We start from the raw sequence: 24991 nt of genomic DNA on the forward strand, positions 1-24991 counted from the left end.
ATCCATATTTTGAAGAAACGATAGCACACTGAAAACTATGACAGTGATCTAATAAATTATGCTTTCTGCATAAAGACTATAGTTTCAGTACTGAAACATAGGAGTGTGGCTTCCTAAGTAAAATACTTCTTTTAGTACTAAGCTAAACTAACACTAAATACAATTCTCTTTTCATATCCATGGATTCTGCATTTATTAATTCAAATAACCATGGAGCACAAATGTTACAAATAATATCTATACTGTACACACTGATTTCTTCTTATCACTATTCTCTAGATAATACAATAATAACTATTTATATAGAATTATACTATATTATTTATTGTGTAAAATATCAATTTGATTTGAAGCATACGGAAGGATATGACTATTTTACACATATATGTCACCATTATTTACAGAAACCTGAGAATCTATGAGTTTTATTATGCGCAATGGATCCTGGAACCACTCTCCCACAGGCACCATGAGACTATGTTATAAAACTGGTAATTAGAAATTTAAAAGAGCAACACAAGTTGTACAAATCTTTGTGCTTTCATTTGCTGTCTAAAGACACATCAAGATTCTTTTTACCTTAATAACCTTTGTTTAAATTAATCAATTACGTAAAAACTCTCCCTGCATTTTTCATGTCCATGGAGCCAGTTAACCGTCTTTTAATGTCTCATTTTTCCTACCTCCCAGAAAGCACTGTGCCAGGCAGAGATGACAAATGGCCCCTGGCCCCAGCATTTACAGAATGACAGTACTGCCTTTGCAAAGCTGAAGGGATCGGGATGATTTAATGGAACTATAACGTAAAAATAACTTCAGTCAGCCCGAGCAAAGCCAAAATTGAAATCTCAGAGCAGATGTGATACTGATAAGCTGTGGCATTTAATACAGAATGCTTAAGAGCCAGTCCCTCCAGAAAAGGGCTACTGGGCTTTCAGAGCACAATGAATGTGGAGCCTTAGCAGAGGGAAACATTCAACGACTGGCAGATTTCTGCCCATTTACGTCATGGTTTTATGGGGTACTGGAGGGAGGAAAGTAGGATGCCGGGAACCTAAGAAAAGACTGGAAAGGTAGGTGAGAAAGTGCTGATGGATCATTTATATTATGCAAATGATTTATGTTCTTAAAGGGATAGGGATGCTTTGAAGCTGTGGTTTTTTTATTTTAGCCTATAGATCAACTATTCATAAAACAGTAGAGTCGCCAGCAATGAGAGGAAATATTACATAAACAATGGACCTTTCTTACATTGCCACTTGTAATGAAGTTCTTATAAAAACTACATTGCTGCCTCTAATCAGGATGGTGATGCAGTGAAGATCAAGAGTTACCTCCCCTGGGATCTGTGCTGTCCCTTTTCAGTCACAAGTACTCACTGCTAGAAGATAGCAGCACAGCAAGTATTTGTATATTTACATGTTTTCCAATTTTGGCTTGAATTCATTAGCTGAGGGAATTTTTATTCAGTGTGTAACTTTTCACTTACATAACCATACAACTTGTAAATGCAGATTTTTGTCATCCCTCTCTGATATATATTCCCTGTATTTCTTCATATTGTTGTACTCAACTAGCTATAAATTCAATAATTATGTCAACTAGAACCATGGCAATTGACATCCTTGCTTTGTCCAAAATTATGGGGAAAATCGTCCAATCTCTTTTTTATTAAAAAATGTTATATATTTTAAACGACTCTTTTTGGGTTAAGAATGCAATTGCTATCCCTTGGGATTCTCAACTCTAAATGGATATTGAGTTTGTCAAATGATTCTATATTATAGGCATGACTGTATGACTCTTATCCTTTAGCTAAAGATTCAAATAGACACATATAATAAATCATATTTGATTGATTTTCAAGAATTAAAAGAGACTTGTATCTTGGAACAAATTCAACTTAGTCATCTTGTGCATTCTATCCTACATGCTAAATAGGGTTTTACAGAATTATTAATTATTTAAACATTTGGTACAGTTTTCAGGAAAGCCATTTGTGACTGAAGATTTCTTACAAGTATTTGTCAATTGCAAATTTTACTTTCTTAATAATAATGATATTAAAAGGATTGATTTCATGTTTGGTACATAAATTGTGTGGAAAAACCTGGCTCATTTCATCTAAGTCATGAAATTTATATTTTAAGTTTGCCGTAGAGTTTATGACCCTTTTTGTAACTTTTGTATCATTCGTGATATATTGTTTCTTTTGTATTGCTAGTTTTGTGTCTTCTTTTTCTCATTTAGACTTGTATTGGTCGGTCGATTTGATTTCAAAAAACACTCTGTGATTCCCTGGGTTTTTTCTCCAGGCTTCTTCTTTTCAATTTCATTATTGTCTGTTTTTATCTCTATTATTCCTTTCTTCTATTTCTTTGGGCTTATTTTCATTTTCCTATTTTTTGAGATGGGGGCTTAGGGTCTTCATTTGAGAGTTATTCTATTTCCTAATATATCTTATTAGTATGATGAATTTCCTCTCAGCACTGCTTTGTGTCCTACAAATATTGACATGGTGTAGCTATATCATCTTTTTTATTCAGTTGTACATTTATTTTATTTTCCTTAAGCACATTTATACAATCTATGGATTATTCACAAAGTACATTTATTAGTTTTCAAGGGTTTTATTTTCAACTTATCCTTTTACTGACTTTGTATTGTCCAACATGGTCAAAGAAAAGCTCCTATATAATTTCAACAATTTTAAATTTGCTAAAGAATAGTGAAGGAACATGCATGTGTGTATGTGTCACAAGACAATGAGCACCTTGTTCTGTTGGAAACTTAAAATATGTAAAATGTATTTGGGTTAGGTAGTTGGTAAATATTGCTCATTTCTTACTTGGGAATGTTCACTTGTACATTGTTGCTGATTTAATTTCTTTATCTTAATTATTATTGATAAGGGTTCGATGGAAAGGGGAAAAGAGAGAAACTAGGGTAGAAACAGCCTAGAGTATGGTGACATGACAAGTAGGCCATCTTACTGAAATATCACCCACCAGAAGAGTGATTATCTGAAATATGCAACTAAATTCCCAGGTCCAAATCTTATTAGAATCCCAAACATAGTATGAGCCAAGATAACATACTTGGTCACCACAGCTGAAAAGAAATTTTAGATATATTACAAAAGACATGGGTAAGAGAAAACACTTCCAAGAAATAAAAGACATAAACAGTAGAATGAATTAAATAGAATGTGAGGAGAAAGAATAATGCAGAGATAGAGGTAACCTTATCAGAACTACTGCAGATATTGACGGCAACATGCTTTGTCAGGAAGCATGGAACTTGAGAGAATTTAGTTAATAGTTAATGTTGTGTGAGCATAATGTACTATGGATCATCTAAAGTTGTCTAACAAGAAATTGAAAATACAAAGGTTAGTCTGAAAGAATAAAAGTGATTTGGAACACTTAGTTAAAATAGTAATCCTTAAACTAATCTTCAAGGAGATTATCTAAGAAATATACATAGAATGAAAACATAATACTTATCAAATGATACTAATAGTTCCAATTTTAGGTCAAAGGGAGAAAGACCAGGACTGGAAAATGATAACAGTTTTTAGAGAAAAAAAGATGTAAATGAGAAATAGAATTCAATTTAATTTCCAAAGTATAAACAAATTTTTAATACACACTGTGTACTGTGCCAAGACTACTTTGTAATGCCCTTACACCTCTCTAAATGTAATCAGAATATTGGAGTGCAGTGTGGCCAACTCTGCGATCAATGCAGCTCAGTAGGCAACTACACCACATACAAGGCACAGATGAAGGCAGAGACAGTTTTCAAAAGATGACACCGTTCCAGCTGAGTACTCACAGAGAGGAAAAACTCTGCAGGTAACTCTTGGGCATACACCCCAAAACTGTACATTCTGCTACAACCATGTTCATTGTGACTCTGTTATGAACAGCATAGATGTCCATCAACAGATGAATGGATCCATCATCTATGGTACATTTACACAAGTGAATGTTACTCAGATATTTAAAAAGAAAGAAATCATGAAATTTGTAGCTAAATGGGTGGAGACAGAAAGCTCCATCCTGAGTGAAGTAACCCAAACCCCAAAAGACAAATATGCTGTTTTCAGTTACATAAGGATGTTAGCTATTAAGTCTTCAATAAACAGGCTACAAACTGTATAGTCAGAGAGGTTAGGTAAAGAGAAAGGAACTGGGGTAGTGGGAGTGTGAGGATCCATCGCTCTTGGAATGGAAAATAGAAAAGATAGTTATGACGGTTGATCGTGGGGGTGGGGTGTGCAGAATTGAACAAAAGAATTAATCAGACGGAGAGGGAAGGGAGTTGTGAGGGGGAAAATAAAGGGAGAGACATTATATAAAACTAAGGGTCAGGCCTGTTTGGGCGCCTGGACCAGGAATTGAGTGCACCCAGGTCAGTGGGAGGTCCCCTGCTCCAATAGCCTGCCTGCAGCAAGGTAGGCCCTTTGTCACCGAGCTGCTTGGCCAGCAAGAAAACCTGACTGTCTACCAGAAGATCCATCATTCATTGGGGGTGAGTGAGTGCCTGAACCGCGGCAGCTGCCCAGAGAGGGACCACCGACATTCCCCAACTCCACCCCCCACACACACACTTCCTGCTCTTCCTGCAGGGGTTATTCTCCCGGATACTGCCTCTCTCTTCCTGTCCCTTCGCAGCTTGCACCCAGAACCCCTCCCCTCCCCCCCTTCATCCTCCTGTCTTTGGGGCCACAAAATTCCACAGCCCAGCCTGTTTGGGCGCTGGGGACCTGGAATTGAGTGCACCCAGGCCGGTGGGAGGTCCCCTGTTTCAATAGCCTTCCATGTAGCAAGGTAGCAAGGTATGCCTTTTGTCAGTGAGCCGCTTGGCCAGCAAGGAGACCTGACTGTCTACCAGAAGTCCCATCATTCATTGGGGTGAGTGAATTGAATTCATTGGGGTGAATTGAACTTCTAAAAGAAGACCCAAAGGGGGTTATTCAGAGGAAGAAATGGGCAGGCGCCAATGCAAGAATTCCTCCAACAATTTGAAAAACAACATGAAAGCACCAGAACCCAGCGAAATTATGACAGGAGGACTTGAACACACTAATCAAGAAGAAGTAGAAAAAAATTGACTTTATGAAAGTAATAGAGTCCCTTAAACAGGAGGTGAAAAACTCCCTTAAGGAAATGGACGAGAAGAATAACAAAAAGTTTGAAGAATTGAGTAAATCCGTAAATGATATCCTAGGAAAACAAGAAAAAACAATCAAACAGATAATGGAAACAGTGCAAGACTTGAAAACTGAAATGGAGGCAAGGAAGAAAACACAACCCGAGGGCCAACTGGATATGGAAAATCTATGTAAACGAACAGAGACTACAGAAACAAGCATAACCAACAGAATACAAGAGAGAGAAGAAAGAATCTCAGATTCTGAAGATACCATAGAGAAAATAAATGCACTGATCAAAGAAAACAGCAAATCCAACAAATTCTCATCACAAAACATTCAGGAAATCTGGGACACAATAAAAAGACCAAACCTAAGAATAATAGGCATAGAAGAAGGAGAAGAATTACAGCTCAATGTTCCAGAAAATATATTTAATAAAATTATAGAAGAAAACTTCCCAAACCTAAAGAAAGATATTCCTATTAAGGTTCAAGAAGCTTACAGAACACCAAATAGACTGGATCAAAAAGAATCATCCCCTCGCCATATTATAATCAAAACACAAAACATACAGAATAAAGAAAGAATATTAAGAGCTGCAAAGGAAAAAGGTCAAGTAACATATAAAGGTAAACCTATCAGACTAACACCTGACTTCTCTATGGAAACCATGAAAGCCAGAAGGTCCTGGATAGATGTTTTGCAAAAACTAAGAGACCATGGATGCAAGCCCAGATTACTATACCCAGCCAAGCTTTCATTAACATAAATGGAGAAAACAAAATATTCCAGGATAAAAACAAATTTAAACAATACATAGCCACAAATCCAGCCTTACAGAAAGTAATAGAAGGAAATTCACAAACAAAGGAGTCCAGCATTGCCCAAAATAACTCAGACATCTAGCGACCCTTCACCAGCACATCTCAAAGAAAGGAAACACACAATCTCTACTACCAAATAAAAAATGACAACTGGAGATAACATCCACTGGTCATTAATATCACTTAATATCAATGGACTCAATTCACCTATAAAAAGGCACAGGCTAAGAGATTGGATACGAAAACAGGATCCAACATTCTGCTGTTTACAAGAAACACACCTCAAACACAAAGACAGACATCTACTCAGAGTAAAGGGTTGGGAAAAGGTTTATCAAGCAAATGGACCTAAGAAACAAGCCGGTGTGGCCATACTAATTTCTAACAAAGTTGACTTCAAACTACAATCAATCAGAAGAGATGGAAAGGGACACTTTATACTCATTACAGGAAAAATCTATCAGAATGAAGTCTCAATCCTGAATATCTATGCCCCTAATACAAAAGCAACCAATTATGTAAAAGAAACATTACTAGATCTCAAGGCAGCAATCAAACCAAACACATTGATAGTGGGAGACTTCAACACTCCTCTCTCACCAATGGACAGGTCAATCCGACAGAAACCTAACAGAGAATTAAGAGACTTAATAGAGGTAATGAACCAAATGAACTTAACAGATATCTATAGAACATTCCACCCAAACAGGAAAGAATATACCTTCTTCTCTGCGGCTCATGGAACCTTTTTGAAAATTGACCACATACTCGGTAACACAGCAAACTTCCACAGTTACAAAAACATATTAATAACCACCTGCATCTTATCAGATCACCATGGATTAAAATTAGAATTCAACAACAATGCTACCCCCAGAAAGCCTACAAACTCATGGAAACTGAACAGTCAACTACTGAACCACACCTGGGTCAAGGAAGAAATAAAGAAAGAAATTAAAGTCTTCCTTGAATTTAATGAAAATAAAGACACAACATACTCAAACTTATGGGACACTATGAAAGCAGTGCTAAGAGGAAAATTCATAGCACTAAGTGCCCATTTAACAAAAACAGAGAAAGCACACATTGGAGACTTATCAGCACACCTGAAAGCTCTAGAAAAGAAAGAAGCAGACTCACCTAGGAGGAGTAGAAGACTGGAAATTATCAAACTGAGGGCAGAAATCAACAAAATAGAAACACAGAAAACAATCCAAAGAATCAATGAAACAAAAAGCTGGTTCTTGGAGAAAACCAACAAGATTGACGAACCCCTAGCCAAACTAATCAAACGGCAGAGAGAGAACACACAAATTAATAAGATCAGAAATGAAAAAGGGGACATAACCACAGACACAGAGGAAATTCAGAGAATCATTAGATCTTACTACAAAAGCCTGCATGCCACAAAATTCGAAAATGTAAAAGAAATGGACACTTTTTTAGATAAGTACCATATACCAAAGTTAAACCAGGACCAGGTGAAAAATCTAAATAGTCCTGTTAGTCGGGAAGAATTAGAAACTGTTATCAGAAACCTTCCTACCAAAAAAAGCCCAGGACCAGATGGTTTCAATGCAGAATTCTACCAGAACTTCCAAGAAGACCTAATACCTATACTCCTTAAGGTATTTCATAATAAAGAAACAGAACAGTCATTGTCAAATTCCTTTTATGAAGCTACAATTACCCTGATACCTAAACCACACAAAGACTCAACCAAGAAAGAGAATTACAGGCCAATCTCACTCATGAACATCGATGCAAAAATTCTCAATAAAATACTGGCAAACAGAATCCAAGAACACATTAGAAAAATTATCCACTATGATCAAGTAGGCTTCATCCCAGAGATGCAGGGCTGGTTCAACATACGAAAATCTATCAATGTAATCCATCATATAAATAAACTGAAGGATAAAAACCATATGATCATCTCATTAGATGCAGATAAAGCATTTGACAAAATTCAACACCCCTTTATGATAAAAGTCTTGGAGAGATTAGGGATACAGGGGTCATTCCTAAATATAATAAAGGCTATTTACAGCAAGCTGACAGCTAACATCAAATTAAACGGAGAGAAACTCAAGGCCATCCCACTAAATTCAGGAACACGACAAGGCTGTCCACTCTCTCCTTATCTCTTCAATATAGTGCTTGAAGTTCTAGCAATAGCAATAAGACAACACAAGGCGATCAAGGGGATTTGAATTGGAAAGGAAGAAGTTAAACTTTCGTTATTTGCAGATGATATGAGAGTGTACATAAGCGACCCGAAAAACTCCACCAAAAACTTCTACAGCTGATAAACTCCTTTAGTATCGTGGCGGGATACAAGATCAACTCCAAAAAATCAGTTGCCCTCCTATACACAAAGGATAAGGAAGCAGAGAGGGAAATCAGAGAAGCGTCACCTTTCACGATAGCCACAAATAGCATAAAATATCTTGGGGTAACTCTAACCAAGGAAGTGAAGGATTTATTTCACAAGAACTTTAAGTCTTTGAAGAAAGAAATTGAAGAGGATACCAGAAAATGGAAGGATCTCCCTTGCTCGTGGATTGGGAGGATCAACATAGTAAAAATGGCAATACTACCAAAGGCAATCTATAGATTTAATGCAATCCCCTTAAAGATCCCATCAAAATTCTTCACAGATCTTGAGAGGACAATAATCAACTTTATAGGGAAGAACAAGAAACCCAGGATAGCCAAAACAATCTTATACAATAAAGGAACTTCTGGAGGCATTACCATCCCTGATTTCAAACTCTATTACAGAGATACAGTATTGAAAACAGCTTGGTATTGACATAAAAATAGAGAAGTTGACCAATGGAATCGAATAGAAGACCCAGATCTTAACCCACAAACCTATGAACACCTGATTTTTGATAAAGGAGCTAAACGCACACAATGGAAGAAAGAAAGCATCTTCAACAAATAGTGCTGGCATAACTGGATGTCAACCTGTAGAAGAATGAAAGTAGATCCGTGTCTATCACCATGCACAAAACTCAAGTCCAAATGGATTAAAGACCTCAATATCAATCTGAACATACTGAACCTGTTAGAGGAGAAAGTGGGAAGTACTTTAAACATTTGGGCACAGCAGACTGCTTTCTACGTATAGCCCCAGCAGCACAGACATTAAGGGCAACATTGAATAAATGGGACCTCCTGAAGCTGAGCAGCTTCTGTAAAGCAAAGGACACTGTCACTAAGACAAAAAGGCAGCCTACTGACTGGGAAAAGATCTTCACCAACCCTGCAACAGACAAAGGTCTGATCTCCAAAATATATAAGGAACTCAAGAGACTAGACTTTAAAATGCTAATTAACCCAATTAAAAAATGGGGCACTGAACTGAACAGAGAATTCTCAACAGAAGTTCAAATGGCCAAAAGACATTTAAGGGCATGCTCAACCTCCTTAGCAATCAGGGAAATGCAAATCAAAACAACATTGAGATACCATCTTACACCTGTCAGATTGGCTAAAATCAAAAACACCAATGATAGCCTTTGCTGGAGAGGATGTGGAGTAAGGGGTAAACTCATCCATTGCTGGTGGGAATGCAAACTTGTGCAACCGCTTTGGAATGCAGTGTGGAGGTTTCTCAGGAAATTTGGGATCAACCTACCCCAGGACCCAGCAATCACACTCTTGGGAATTTACCCAAGAGATGCCCAATCATATTACAAAAGCATTTGTTCAACTATGTTTATAGCAGCATTATTTGTAATAGCCAGAACCTGGAAACAACCTAGATGCCCTTCAGTGGAAGAATGGATGAAGAAAGTGTGGAATATATACATATTAGAGTACTACTCGGCGGTAAAAAACAATGACATCTTGAATTTTGCATGCAAAAGGATGGAAATAGAAAACACCATCCTGAGCGAGGTAACCCAGGCCCAAAAAGATGAACATGGGATGTACTCACTCATAATTGGTTTCTAGCCATAAATAAAGGACATCAAGCCTATAATTCGTAAAAAAATCTTAGAGAAGATATATAAGAAGGTGAATCCAAAGAAAAACATATAGTTATCCTCCTGGATATTGGAAGTAGACAAGATTGCTGGACAAAAAATAGGAACTTGGGGGTGGGGTGGGATGGGGGTTGGGGGGGATGGGGAGAGAAAAGTGTGAAGTGGAGGATGGGAAGAGCTTGGGGGAATAGGATGGTTGGGATATAGGTAGGGTGGATATGGGAACAAGGAATTATATATCATACTTAAGGGAGCCATTCTAGGGTTGGCAGAGACTTGACTCTAGAGGGGTGCCCAGGTGTTCAGGAAGATGCCCCCAGCTAGTTCCTAGGGCAGCTGAGGAGAGGGTGCCAGAAAAGTCCAGATCCTATGGCCATACTCATGAATATCTTGCATATCACCATAGAACCTTCACCTGGCATTGGATGGAGAAAATGAATGAGCCCCACATAGAAGCACCGGATTGAGCTCCCAAGGTCCTGATGAGGAGCAAAAGGAGGGAGATCATGAGCAAGGAAGTCAGGACCGTGAGGAGTGCCTGTACCCATTGAGATGGTGGGACAGATCTAACGGGATACCACCAAGTCCAGTTGGAATGGGACTGATGGAACAGGGGACCAAACCGGACTCTGTGAATGTGGCTGACGGTGAAGGAGGACTGAGAAACCAAGAACAACGGCAATGAACATGAACTCTACAGCATGGACGGGCTCACTGTGAGCCTTGTCAGTTTGGTTGCTCACCTTCCTGGACTTAGGGGGAGCTGGGAAGACCTTGGACTTAACATAGTGAAGGGAATCCTGATGGCTCTTTGTCTTGGAGAGGGGCGGAGTGGGGGTATGGGTAGGATGGAGGGGAGGGAAGGGGGAGGAGGAGGGGTGGAGATGGAAATTTTTAATAAAAAAATGAGAAAAAAAAGAAGTCACATAATGAAAAAAAAATAAGGGTCACTGGTAGGGACATACGGAAACCTAATAGAGTAGAAATTTTAGGAAGAATACAAACCCACACTAAAAGGCAAGTCCCATAGCCAACAGTAACATTCCAATACAAAATGAACTCAGTGGTAATTTGGGAGTGTTTTTGACTTATAATGCTTTTTCTGGGCCTTTATGTTTTTCCTTGCAAGTCTTTTGCTTATATATGATGGTTTCTGGTTTGTATTCATAAGGGATTTCAGCATATGTTAATGTCTGTTTCTCTGCATGTCTTGTGCTTTTTTTTGGCTATTTTCTTTTTTGTTTGTTTGTTTGCTTTGTCCTATTCTGCTTTGCTTGTTTATTATTAATTATTATTATTATTTGATGGAGGCAAGTCAAAAGCCTTTCCTTTTTGTTTAAACAGAAAATGGGGAAATGATGGAGGCAAGTCTTCTATCAATCTGTTGATTTCATTGGTTAATTAATAAAGAGAACTGCTTGGCCTAATAGGTTAGAACATAGGTGGATGGAGTAGACAGAACAGGAAGAAGGAAGTGAGGTAGATGGCTCAGACAATTGCCCTGCCTCTGCAACCAGATGCAATAAAGCTCCAGCCCAAGATGGACATATGCTAAAAAGTAAACGGTAAGGCACCACTTCGTGGTGCTACACAGATTATTAGATATGGGTTAATCAAGATGTGAGTAAGAGGCTGAAAATAATGGGCCAGGCAGTGTTTAAAAGAATACAGTTTCTGTGTTATTATTTTGGGGCATAAGCTAGCCAGGAGGCTGAGAGCAGGGCGGCTGGAAGCTGCCCGTAGCTCATCACTACAATTATTATTATTATTATGCCTGTTTGCTTTTGAGAGAGAGAGAGAGAGAGAGAGAGAGAGAGAGAGAGAGAGAGAGAGGAGTATGTATTTGGAGGTGTGAGAAAGAAGGGAATGTCTGAGGAGAGTTGAAGGGGGAAACCATAATATAGTGTAAAAAAATCTATTTTAAATGAATATATATATATATTATATATATATATATATATATATATATATATATATGAAAAGAGAAAAAGAAAGAAAAGCAGTTAAAAATATGGTGAAGGAAGAGATCTCTGACCATCTGACTTGCATGAAAGTCACACAAGGAACTGGAAGGCTGCGGTTTTTTAACTTGTCAACCATGCTGGGATGGGCATCATTGTGATGCAGCTGCCTTTGGATCACCTTTGCTCATATTATTAACTTCTCATACATAATCTGTTAGTAACTTTAATAAATGCATTGGTTCACACACACACTACATACACACACATAAACAACACAAAATATTTTGCATGGAAGAAGCAACAAAGGAAGAATCACACAAGGCAAAATAAATTGCACAAGTAGTGAAGGGGAAAGTAAATAAGAATTAAGAAAGATATTGGTCGTGATGGCTGCAGGCTGCTGAGAAGGATGACGAAACCAGAATGGCAAAAGTCTTTGACTTTGCCACTAATGAAGTCAACAGTGACTCTGATGACAGAAGCTTCCATAAGTGTCACAGACTGAAACCAGGGTAGAGTGAGCTGAAGCCTGGGTGAAGGAGCATGAAGCAGAGGTGGTTTGGAGAGGGCCATTTCTCAAAGAGTCTTGCTTGTACAGAAGAAAAAGAAGATGCAAGAGTTAGAAGTGGTAAAAGCCAAAAGAGGTTTTATTTTGAGGTCAGAAAAACATGAGACCATATAAGAAAGGAGTAGAAAAATTCAGAATTTACAAAAATGAATTTAAATATTTGTCAGTCATACAGCAGAAGTTTATTGATCCTCTGTCCTGTTTTTGAAAACATCATTCCAAGATAAAGAGGCCAGCACTCTTGACAGAGTTAGCACCTGTTGTAAATAAATAAGAAAAATAATGGAAAGCCAATAGAAAAATCAGATCTGCTTATTCTAAGTGTTTCAAGTCTGAGGTCAGCTTAAAAGTCAGGAAAACTTAATAAATTCTGTTTTGTCACATTTGAATTGGCGATGTCACATTCCATTGTAAACATTTGTTGTTAGGATTTATTTTGTTTTCTTCAAGAGGAATGATGATCATGATAAAAAAAAACTTTTTAAATATTGCTAAGATTTTAGTATGGAGCAGATGTGTCAAGATTATTTCATGTGTTATATTACAAACATCAGAATGTCTCTCAAGTCTGCAGGATATGAAAACACTTGTAAGGAAAGTGGAATAGTGTGAGATGTTTTAACACTTCTCTCAAAGTCTATTTGATTTTTCAGAGATAGTAAACTAACCAACCAAAAATGATGAGAGTCTTAAAATGATGTGGTGTGCAGGAGAATTTCATGAGAGTAGAGCATGGCCTCCCACGTTTGTTTGTTTGTTATACAACTGTTGAGTGGGCCGTTCTTAAAGTAACAACATATCTAGACTAGACAATCTGATACCTTTCTCTACAAGCCCCGTTTTTCAGTTGGATATTGCTCATTCCATAGTGAGAGACAGACAGCATGGAAGGCAGCCTCAGATTTAGAAACTGTCCACTGTACTACAATGGCAGATATTTAAGTTTATGTCTGATGAGTCCCAAAATATATGTTCAATCATTGTAACATGAGGACTTGATACTATATGTGTAGTACTATAAAAATGCAGTCGCTCTTCAAACATCAAAAGATACTTTTAAGATATGCAAAAATTCAGCATGTTGTTTGAAAGAACTGCTTCCAAATCCTCCATTTCTTCTCTGGAGGTTAAGCAATTTCTTTGTCTCTCTTATATGAACTGAAAGAAAAATTTCAAATGTAGAAAAGCAAGATTGTGCCATCTCATACAGGGAATACTTTGGAAGCAATGTATCAATAGCTCACTCGAGTGATAGGAGATTATGTGGGAAGATTTGAGACAAAAGCTATACACAACTAATGATCTTGTTTCATCTCTATCATAAGTTTTGAAAGCATTTTAATCATTTTTTTTTACTTTTTACTTATGTGGGAGGATGGGAGGAGAGAATATTCAAGTGTATCTGTGCAGCGCAGGTACCTATAGAGACCAGAGGGTCTAAGAGATACTATAGAACTGGAGCTATAAGCTGTAGTAACCTGCAAGCCATGGTTGCTGGGAGAGCAAATTCCAATTTTCTGCAAGAGCATTAATGTCTCTTGACTGCTGAGTCATTTCTGTAGGCCCACTTACTTCATTGTGGTTCTATTTAAATAGGAGTACGTAAAGATTTCTATATTTTTCATCTTGCTAGATTTTTTTAAAAAACCAAGTATCATATTAAATGATAATTTAGGAAAAAATCATGTTTGTTATCACACTGTCATGTTTTAAAAACTACATTTTTCCATGAGCATGTATACAAGCTTGCTTATGTCTATCTCGTGCTGTGCATGTGGTCAGAGGACCACTTACAGTAGGAGACAGTTCTCTGCTTCTACCATGAGGGTTCTGTGGTCTGAACTCTGGTCATCAGACAGAATGATAAGCAACCTTCCCTAAGAGCCATCTTCTTTTTTAAATTGATTTTCTTGAGCTATACATTTTTCTGTTCCCTTCTCTTCCTTTCCCCTCCCCTTCTACCCTCTCTCCTGGTCCCCATGCTCCCAATTTTCTCAGGAGATCTTGTCTTTTTCTACTTCCCATGTAGATTAGATCCATGTATGTCTCTTAGGGTCATCTTTGTTGGCTAGGTTCTCTGGGATTGTGAATTGTAGGCTGGTTTTCTTTGCTTTATGTCTAAAAGCCACTTATGAGTGAGTACATATGATAATTGTCTTTCTGGGTCTGAGTTACATCATTTAATATGATGTTTTCTAGATCCATCCATTTGCAAATCTCAAGATATCTTTATTTTTTCTGCTGTGTAGTACTCCATACATTTACACAAGAGCCATTTTATAATCCAGTGGTTTTCAACTTCCTAACGCATTGACCCTGTAATACAGTTTCTCACATTGCTGCGGTGACCCCCATCCTTGAATTGCTGCTACTTCATAACTGTAATTTTGCTACTGTTAGGAATTGTAGTGTAAATATTTGTGGTTTCCAATGCTTTTTAGGGGTCGTGACCCACAGGTTGAGAACCAATGTAAAACTGAGTTTGTTGATATGTCTTCATGAAAGTCGCTAGTAGGATTACAGAAAACAGACACACAGGGCATTCTCTAATACACATATAGAAACCTTATTTCAGGGTGACATTTATTGATATATCAGAGTCTTTAAGTGGTTTACCATTCAACTTTTCATCTAGTAGCTCCAGGTTTCTGTCTCTTTTTATATTCATAGCTGATATTAGAAGCCATGGAAAACACTTATGTAAAATAAGACAAATAGTTTTGTAAATCTACTGATTCTGCAAAATAACAAAATGTGAATCTCTGTTGTTTTATGATAATGCTGTTTAGGATTCTAAAATCCATATCCCTGTGATATCACCACTTAGAAATCTCCTGGGATAGATTTAAAGCTTGTTATTTTATGTTCTCCAGAATTTTGTTTTTACTGACCTGTTTCTTCAACACAATTAAGACAGTTAACTGTTATTTCTCTTATGTCTTTTTCTCTTTGAAATAACTTTTAAAACGAAAGAAGCTGTAACACTGTTTCCTGCTACCATGCAAACTTCACTATTGCTTCCCCGGGACTACCCATCACGAACTAGACCCCACTAAAATCAAGGACCTCCATACAGAGTAACCCTTCCATGTTGTTACCTCGTATAAAACCGTTGTGTTTCCATGTAGAAGAGGCCCATAGCAAATATAGGAATGTCCAACAACCCAGCCTAAATCAGAAGCTGCCCACCACACCTAAAAAAAAAATAAAAGGACAATAAATTGCATGTCTGCATCAGAGAAAGGCCAGGTGGCAGAAGTGTATAATCCTGATTACCTCTCCAGGCTTGAGGCCGTATATGGAAGACATTGTCCAGTTCAGCATTACAGCATATCCCCCAGTGGGCCTAACCACACCCTGAAAGAGATGGGAAAAAATTAAATTAACATTTACAAAATATGCTAAAAGATTCACTGTCTTCTGTCTACTATAAAATTTACAGATTTAGATCATTGACTATTCTGTAAACAAATTACATTGACTTGTACATATGTAATCTTACATATAATTGTATTTGAAGTTTCATTTCTTTGAATTCTTTAATAGAAAACCCAGAGAGTTTGTGTTCATTGTTTCCATTTATAGAAAACCATTGTTATATAACTTCCTTAACAGTATATGAAAACATACAACTTCATGAAGTAATACACAATGAAGTTTTTTGTTTGTTTATTTATTTTTTTCAAGACAGGGTTTCACTGAAGTTTTGGAGTCTGTCTTGAAACTAACTCTTGTAGACCAGGCTGGCCTCGAACTCAGAGATCCGCTTGCCTCTGCCTCCCGAGTGCTGGGATTGAAGGCATGCGCCACCACCATCGCTCGGCTACAATGCAATTTTAATGGTAGCACAGAGTATCAATATTGCAACTTCAAATGCATTAACAGAACAAAAATGGAGAGCCACCCAAATTAAATTTTACAAAAAGTTAAATGAAGTTGGCCTAAAATAGAGAATCCCAAAGAACATTATTCCTAAAGGTGATAACAATAGGCTGCTTAGAAGAAATAAAGTTGCGCTCTAATTAAGGCCTGATTACACTGCTAACTGGGACTCACATGGCACAATATGGGAGTTGAACAATTCTTTAATGATGATTTCCAGAAGTCTGAACAATGAATCCTGATGAGTTAGCTAACAGATGTGTTTTATGTTGCATTTGGGGCAAACCAAAGCACTACTACATCATTATGCATAGATTACACAAATCTGTTTCCAGTACCTTCCCGTAACACTGGAAACTTATCCAAACTCAATAGAAAGTTAATATTTGAACACTGGGCACGTGAGTCACCAAGATAAGAACGGATAATAAATACAATAATTAGGTCTGTTTATTGCACCATTATCAATATCAATGGTCATTAGTGCCAATAAGACATGACTTTTGAATAGAGCCATCAAATGCCTACTGAGTAATAACAGTTATATGAAATTCGTACGCCCTTTGCAGCCTCTCTGAACACACCATTAGAACTGTTCTCTTCAAAACAGTATTCTACTCAGAAGGGTAAGCATGCCCTAATTAACAGGTGTTCTCTTAGCTGCACATTTAGTTTTATCACAAGTGCGTGATTCAGGAGAATGGGAGATGGGGTGCGAAGTGCTGACTTTGCAATAGCTGCTCCCACGGCTGCTCTCCTCAGGTTCCTCTAATAAAACATAGGCATCAAACTGGAGAACATGTTGCATCCTGCACCAACACCTGGTCTCTTGGCCAGCATCAGGAGCAACTTTATTGGCACATGCGAGCTATTTTCTTTTTTTTTTTTTTTTTTTTTTTGGTTTTTCGAGACAGGGTTTCCCTGTAGTTACTAGAGCCTGTCCTGGAACTAGCTCTTGTAGACCAGGCTGGCCTCGAACTCAGAGATCCGCCTGCCTCTGCCTCCCGAGTGCTGGGATTAAAGGCGTGCGCCACCACCGCCCGGCTGCGAGTTATTTTCTATGTTCTATGATACGGTTAACAAGAAGTGGCTCTCTTGTTCACCTTAGAAATCTTAGCTATTATAAGCCTCTTTCCAGCAAGCTTTCTATACACACTTAGTCACCAAATCCAAATACTCTAGATGAACTCCATCCTATCTTCCTTTGCTAATTAGTTCCCTTTGCTAATTAAAACGTGTTTTAATCTGATCCAGGAACTCACTGTATTTGGTATTAATAGTTTTTCAAACACTGTTTCCTAAAAATCTTTCAGTCTTTGGGAAAGCAAACACCTATACAGTTTCTTTTGGATCCTGTATGTTTTCATATATTATAGCAGAGAGCGCTATTTCAGTCGACAGCGACTTCAGTTATGATGTGTTAGAGGATTCTTTTCACAACACCTCTTGCAGCATTTTATTTACTAGGAAAGAAATGCTTTATGAGAGCGGTGTTGGTACTCTGCGATTCTTGAACATGGAAGGTTCATAAAATGTCTTTTATTTTTCTTCTTTATCTGAAGAAGCATCCATATGTGGAACCCAGTTCTTTGCCTGATTGTCTTGGAAGTCTTTTTTTTATCTTATTGAATTCCATGAAGACAATTGATTTAGATCATGTTTTCCCCATCTCCTCCCAGATGCTTCCCACCCACTTATCCACCCAATTTTTGTTTTGTCTCTCGCTCTCCCATCCAGATAGTGCATTAAAAACAATAAGAAAAACACACATGAAAACAAAATCAAAAGAAAGACGCAAAAGACTAATAAAATTTTAAAAAGTCAAAACAAAGAAAAAATGAATCAAAATGTCTGCAAAATTAAATTGAGTTCATTTTGCGTTACTCAACTTCATGTAGGCATGGGCTCTATTCTGGAGTGTGGTTGGTAATACCCAGTAAGACTTATTGGAGAAAACGTATTTTTCCTTTGCCAGTAGGTATCGATTGCAAATAGTTTATTGTGTGACCCTGTGTCCATTCCTCCTCTCAGTGCTGGGACCCTGTTCAGCTCGATCCTGTTCAGGTCCTATGTATACTGACACAGTCTCTGTGGGCTCATATGTGTAGCAGTCCTGCTGTCTCTGGAAGATGCTGTTTACTTGGAGTGATCCACTACCTCAGGTTCTCACAGTCTTTCCATCTCCTCTTCAGCATAGATCGTCCACCTCTGAGAGGAGGGATTTGATGAAGCTCTCCTATTTAGGACTAAGTAGCCCAAATTTCTTCACTCTCTCTCTGCACATGGCCCAGTTATGGGCCTCTGTGTTAATTGCCACCTAGTGCAGGAAGATGCTCCTCTGATGTGGGTTGAGAGAGCCCTGTTTTACGATATAGCAGAATGCCATTAATAATCATTTTGGTTTTATCGCTATGTTTCTTTAGCAGAATAACAGTATTGGTCTTTTTCTTAGGTTCATGATATATCTAGTCCCAGGTTCTTAGCCGCATCTGCAATGTCAGTTACGGGATCCATCTTGTGGAATGGACCTTAACTCCAAATAGAAAAGTCGATGCTTACTCCCCAAACCTTTATTCTGATACTGTATCAGTAAGACTTTCAGTTAGATCACTGCTATAGGTCACAGAGTTTATAGCTGTTGATACTGATGATTTCCTTTCTTTTGTCGTAGCATTCAGAGTACCTTCGGCATCATTCACACTAGTCAGTAGGTGTGAAGTGTTGAGGAATATTATTTTCAGATGTGTGACTTTTGTTTTCGCTGCATTTGTTTAATTCTGCAAAGCTGTGCTATTGTGCCTGTCTAAAACACCCGATGGTCTAATAAAAAGATGAATGGCCAATAGCAAGGCAAGAGCAAGTATAGGAGGGTCTGGCAGGCAGAGAGTATGTTTGTGATATATATATATATATATATATATATATATATATATATATATATGAACTGAGAATGAGGAACGCAAAGAGCAAAGAAGAGAACAAGGAGAGAAAGATATCAGAGGGCCACCCAGTCAGTCATAGAGTAAGAAGGAAAGAAAGGTATATAGAAATAGGGAAAGGTAAAAGCCCAGAGGCATAAGGTAGTTGGGATAATTTAAGAAAAGCTGGCAAGAAATAAACCAAGTAAGGCCGGGCATTCATAACTAAGAATAAGCCTTCTTATGTGATTTGTTTGAGAGCTCAGCGGTGGGCCTCTCAAAAAGGCAAACGAACAAAAAACAACACACAACAGTGAAGCTTATAGTTACAAACCAACAAGAATTCTCCATGTGTGGAGACATAAGGGTTATCATCTGAGTGTTGCTGCATTGTAGCAAGGAATTAGTTTTTTTTATCATAATAGAGTAAAATTTTCAATGGTCAAATGTACTGATTAGAAATCATGAAGAAAAAAGACTTGGGATTTACAACTCAGTATTAATCTAGAAGGCAGATTTAAACTATGAATAATTTAAAGTTTCTAATTATCAAATGACTACTTCTTGACATGATGCTTATGAATTTATTTCATAATTACTCCGTACTTAAGCCTATGCTACCAAAAAAGAAAAAAAGGTATGAATCTGATCCATTTAATAAAATCATGCATAAAATTGCATTTACATTGTAATGGCTAATGTTTATGGCCTTGGTTATTTTTTTGTGTGTAAAGAGGCTTGCATATGTAAGCATGGACTCTACCACAGAGCTACATTCCCAGCCTCAATTTAATTTTAAATATTATTTCTTTCATTCTAGAAATTCTCATTTTTTAATTTTAACATACACTGGTTTAATTCACATGGCTGGAAATGCCAAATAATTAAAGGCTATCATCAAATATTCTTATTACAAACAACTGAAATGGATCTGAACAAGAGTTAATGGCCATAATTTTTGCTTTAATTGTTCTTCAGTCCTCCCCTTAAAAATGGGCCTTAAAAATTTAGTCAACACCAGTTCATTAATCAACTATAGTTGTGCAATTTGGCGAGGCCTTCTAAAATATTCAGATCATAGGCTTTATACACCTGAGCTTTTTTAATGATGTAAAAATATGGAACTATACAGACTCATATTCTCCATGTGGATATTTTATGTGAAGTTCAGAAGTAAAAGAAGAAAGAAATATTAGGTCTTAAAAGACATTGTTATAAATATTAATTTGCTAGTAAAACAGGAGGAGAAGTATTTTTTTACTTGCTTGTTAACTATGGTGTTCAGGTAAGGATAATGGACTGTGAAGGAGAAAGCTCATTCTGTCTCAGAACACAGAAATCATTCTCAAATAACCAAGTGTCACATTACATTCTATGTAAGGAAAATTAATCAGAAATTAAAAATAGCTATTTCTAAAAAACTGGTTCTTGCTCTATAGCCTAGGTTGGCCTCAAACACTTGGGCCAAAGCAATTCTCCTCTGCCTTTAGCCTCAAGTAATTGTAGCTACAGATGTGTCTGCCAAACCTGATTCTAAAAGAGGATAATTTTAAAGTATATATTTAATATTGTGGTTAAGGTAAAAGTACTTGTTCAAGAATAATATTTCCCCTTTAAAATGCAAGTTTAAGGTATTTCACTCTTTTTGGTGTCTATTACCACTCCCCACTTGTGCTTCTACTCTACCTTAGGTGTTAAAGGTTTAGTTATCTAACGAAATCTCAGAATAGCCCCACACAGTACCAACATTCTGGGCTCTACAGGATCAGACATAATCCTCGGGATATGGAGAAGCTGAAAAACCTTCATGTGATTACAGTGCTTAGTGCCCAGAAGGAAGACAAGAAAGGAATTCTATTTCAGAATGGGAAGTCTAAAATTACAGGTACTTTTGACCACATAGAAATTCATGAAGAATTGAAAACATTCAAACTCAATCTCCATAAAAGTCAAGGGTGGTTACTTATCTCCCAGAAATGAGACAAGAGTCATCACAGAGAGTACCTTAATAATTACAACTTAATGGGATGCTTTTTATCATACAAAAAGCCACAGAGTCTAAACCATAACATTAAATGGAGACAGAAAATGAGACTGTAGGACATGTGCATCAGTTCTTTGGCTACAACTGGAGAAAGAAACATGCAAATAGAACAAGCGTGTTGAAGGCAGAGAAGAAGGAAGTCTGAGATGTGTAGGAAGACTGAGTGTATAGGATATTCATTCCCATATACTGTGTCTGTTGTGGGGGTACAAGGTTGTCCTAAAAATATCTGAAGGCCTGAAGCTGAAGAGGTGGAACAGTGATTGGGACCACTTAGTGTTAATCCAGAGGGCCAGAGTTCAATTGCCAGAATTCAGGGAGGTTACAAATCCCTGTAAACCCATCTCTAATAGATCTGACACTTTTGTTCGGCCTCTGCATGTGCAAGCATGCATGTAGGCACACACACACACACACACACACACACACACACACACACACAGAGAGAGAGAGAGAGAGAGAGAGAGAGAGAGAGAGAGAGAGAGAGAGAGAGAGAGAGAAGTTACTGTCCTAAACAAGAAAGCACTGAGAAATGCATGTTGTATTTAAAAGAAATATAACTGCAAATGGTGAAGGAAGATGGAGAATTAATAAGCCAATGAAATAGCTCTGGTTAACTTAAAAATTCTATACCATCATGATTTTATCCACTGTTAACCTCAGGAGTCACAACAACAACAATCCTGGCAAGATATACCCATTGGTGCAACAACAGTATGGATGTTGTAGGGTAACCAACCAAGTCCTGATTGGATTTAAAGTGCTAACATAGGATCAGACTTGTAGCTGGCACTGGAAACCTAGCCAAGAACCCATGACTGCTGCAGTCATGAGCTCAAGAGGAGTATCTACTTCTACTATTTTGCTAAATGGACAAAATGTGGAACTATCTTCTAAGTACTGATACTGTAAACCAAGAGATTAGTGTCTTTCATGTCTTTCAATCCTCAATAGAGACGTTTCTCTCTTCAGTCAACATCAATGAGTAAGGGACTCAACAACTGTTCAAATGCAGTGGTGGTGCTGTGCTCACCCCAAAATATGACACCTATATCAACTTTCATTCCCTTAAGGATTAGGGAACATATAGGAACAAAAGAGGAGTTTGGTAAGAGACAGATTTATCAGGATTGATATGAAACAGTGCCATTTGGCCTTTGTTCTTACAAACTCACAACAGTTGTGGTTGCCTGAACAAGACATCGAGATACTCAACCTTCTAGACTGGATGGGGGCTGGGTTCATGAGTCCCAACGCCCACCGGAGGAGCTATTGGCATTTGATGGTTGCTAGGGGAGGAAGAGTCAGTTTCCTTCTGGGGTGAGGGTCTGACATCACCTTCAGTGTGGTTCCTCTTCTACACTAAGTGCAGGGAAGATAGTGCTCTGTGTATATCATAGAGGAAACATTTAGTACATTGCTGACTGAATAAGAAAATCAAAAAGGGAAGTGAGAAAGCACTTGTATCAAAGAGACAATGGTTTTATAAAAAAATGGCTTATTTTTTCTTTTCAGGAGAATGCCTTCAAAGTTGTAGAACTTAGTGGAGCACCATAGAGAAGATGAAATGTTTACATTTGAGATATTTCATCAAAATCTCTTTCTACAGCTTTTCGAGGACATGGAGACTACCTCTGCAAAAGATTCTTTAGAAGCTATGTAATATCCTATTGATCTGTACAACTCTGAGAGAAGAGGCTAAGATGTAGCAAGTTCAGCATTTTACCAGCAAGAATTGTACCAGAGATAGAAAAAAAATTCTCACTTATGTGTATTACTCTTGCTCCTTCTCTCTTGTCCCCTTTGGGCTGGGAAGAAAACTAAGTCTACACAATAGGAGCAAAAGGTACAAAAGTGTTCTAAATGCATAAAAACCTTTATCTGTAGCCTTCCTTCCCCACCTTTATTTCAGTCTTTCCTTCTGCTTTTGCTTCCCTATTACACTTTTATTTTTTTTTTTTTTGGCACTGGAACATTGTTTTTTATCTTTCTCTGATGAACAGATTCCTTCCCAGGTAGTAAAACTGAGTGAGAAGAGAAATGATCATTATTAAACACTATTGAAGGCAGTCAGGCACCGCAGACAGAATATGAAGTCCACAACCAAAGTAAATTGTATGTGAAGTAGTTCAGGCATAGATGCTTGAATGTTGGCAGCAGCAAACAGATTTGCCTCTCATGCAGCTCCCAGTCACCCCCAATGGTGGTAGAAGTTGAGGCAAATACCCCCCACCATAGCTGCAAATTTGACCAAGGAACAGACTAACTCATTTATACCTTATATATGCATATAGGAAACAATATGGGGGACTTGTGTGCACATGCATGTGGGTGTAGACAGGGATGAGATACAGAAGGTGTAGAAGTCAGAGAAAAGTCTCTGGTGCTGGTTCTTGCCTTCTGCCTTATTTGATACACAGCTCTATTATTGTTCACTGACGCTTTCCGTAAACTCTGTCTACATCCCATCTACAGATAAAAGCAACCCCAAGATTTCAAACCCAAGTGCTCTCCTGGTATGTTTGCTATGTGTATTCTGGGGACTGAACTCAAATCCTCAAACTTATTTGACAAGCGACTCACCCACTGAGTCCTTCCTCCAATTCAAGAAAGAATGTTTTAAAAACACTTCAAGTATTTTCAAGTATCAGTTTTCTAAGTAACAAAGCTGCATGGTGACATAAAAGTTTATAGATCCAAGTTTCATTATGGCAAATCCACCAAATCTTCCTTGTGTTTAATGTTTCTAAAACAATTTCCATTATACCTTTAAAATGAAATAATAATTATAGGAATGAAAATGGACTCTGGGGAAGACACCAACTACAGAAAATTTGTTCAGCAAATAATCTGAAGATCTGCCTTGGTCAAATTCTAAGATTTGTACCAGAGTGCAATGAAAGCAATTAGGATATATTTTAAAATGTGCACTAATATACAAAAAGAACATTAAGGTAAATGGCATAAACGTCTGATGTCAATGTGTACCAAATATTTGCAAATATTTTTTAATGTAATATATTTATTTTACATCCCCTTCCTTCCTCCTCTTCTCCCATTCCCTTCCTCACCTTTCCTCCCCCTTCAATCTATACATTCTTTGCATTCTCTTAGAAAGGAGCAAGCCTCCTGTGGGCATCAGCAAAGCATGGCATATCAAGCTGTCCAAAGACCAAGAACCTCCCCCTGTATTCAGGCTGAGCAAGATAATAAAGTATGAGAAATATGTTCCCAAGAGCCAGTCAAAGCATCAGGAGTCCCACAAATAGACCAAGCTATACAACTCTCACATATAAGCAAAGGGCCTAGGTTATTCCCTAGCAGGCTCCCTGGTTGTTAGTTCAGACTCTGAGTTCTCATGAATCAGGCTAGCTATTCCTGCGAATTTTCCTCATATGTCCCTGATCCCTCTGGCTCCTAAAATCCCTTCCTTCCTCTCTCCTCCTCCTCCTCCTCCTCCTCCTCCTCCTCCTCCTCCTCCTCCTCCTCCTCCTCAGCATGACTCAATGAGGTTGGCCCAAGGTTTGGCCATAAGTCTCTGAAGCTGCCTCCATCAGATGTGGGACAATGGTCTTATACCCTGTAAAGATTTGTCACTTGTATGGGTTTAATTCAATGCTGATTGGCCAGTA

At 37.8% G+C, this 24991-nt stretch overlaps 1 protein-coding gene across 1 annotated transcript in view; it reads right to left on the bottom strand.

Moving 5' to 3' along the window:
• The window catches only part of Acss3 (acyl-CoA synthetase short chain family member 3), a 174280-nt gene that overhangs the window by 71518 nt on the left and 77771 nt on the right, over nucleotides 1-24991 (bottom strand). The window contains exons 6-7 of the mRNA XM_038314385.2: nucleotides 15792-15872; nucleotides 15614-15709 (exon numbers count right to left, since the gene is read on the bottom strand). Of these exons, the coding sequence (XP_038170313.1) occupies nucleotides 15614-15709; nucleotides 15792-15872 (177 nt within the window). The remainder of the gene's footprint in view (nucleotides 1-15613; nucleotides 15710-15791; nucleotides 15873-24991) is intronic.

The sequence above is a fragment of the Arvicola amphibius genome, chromosome 17, assembly GCF_903992535.2.
Source record: "Arvicola amphibius chromosome 17, mArvAmp1.2, whole genome shotgun sequence".
NCBI lineage: Eukaryota > Metazoa > Chordata > Mammalia > Rodentia > Cricetidae > Arvicola > Arvicola amphibius.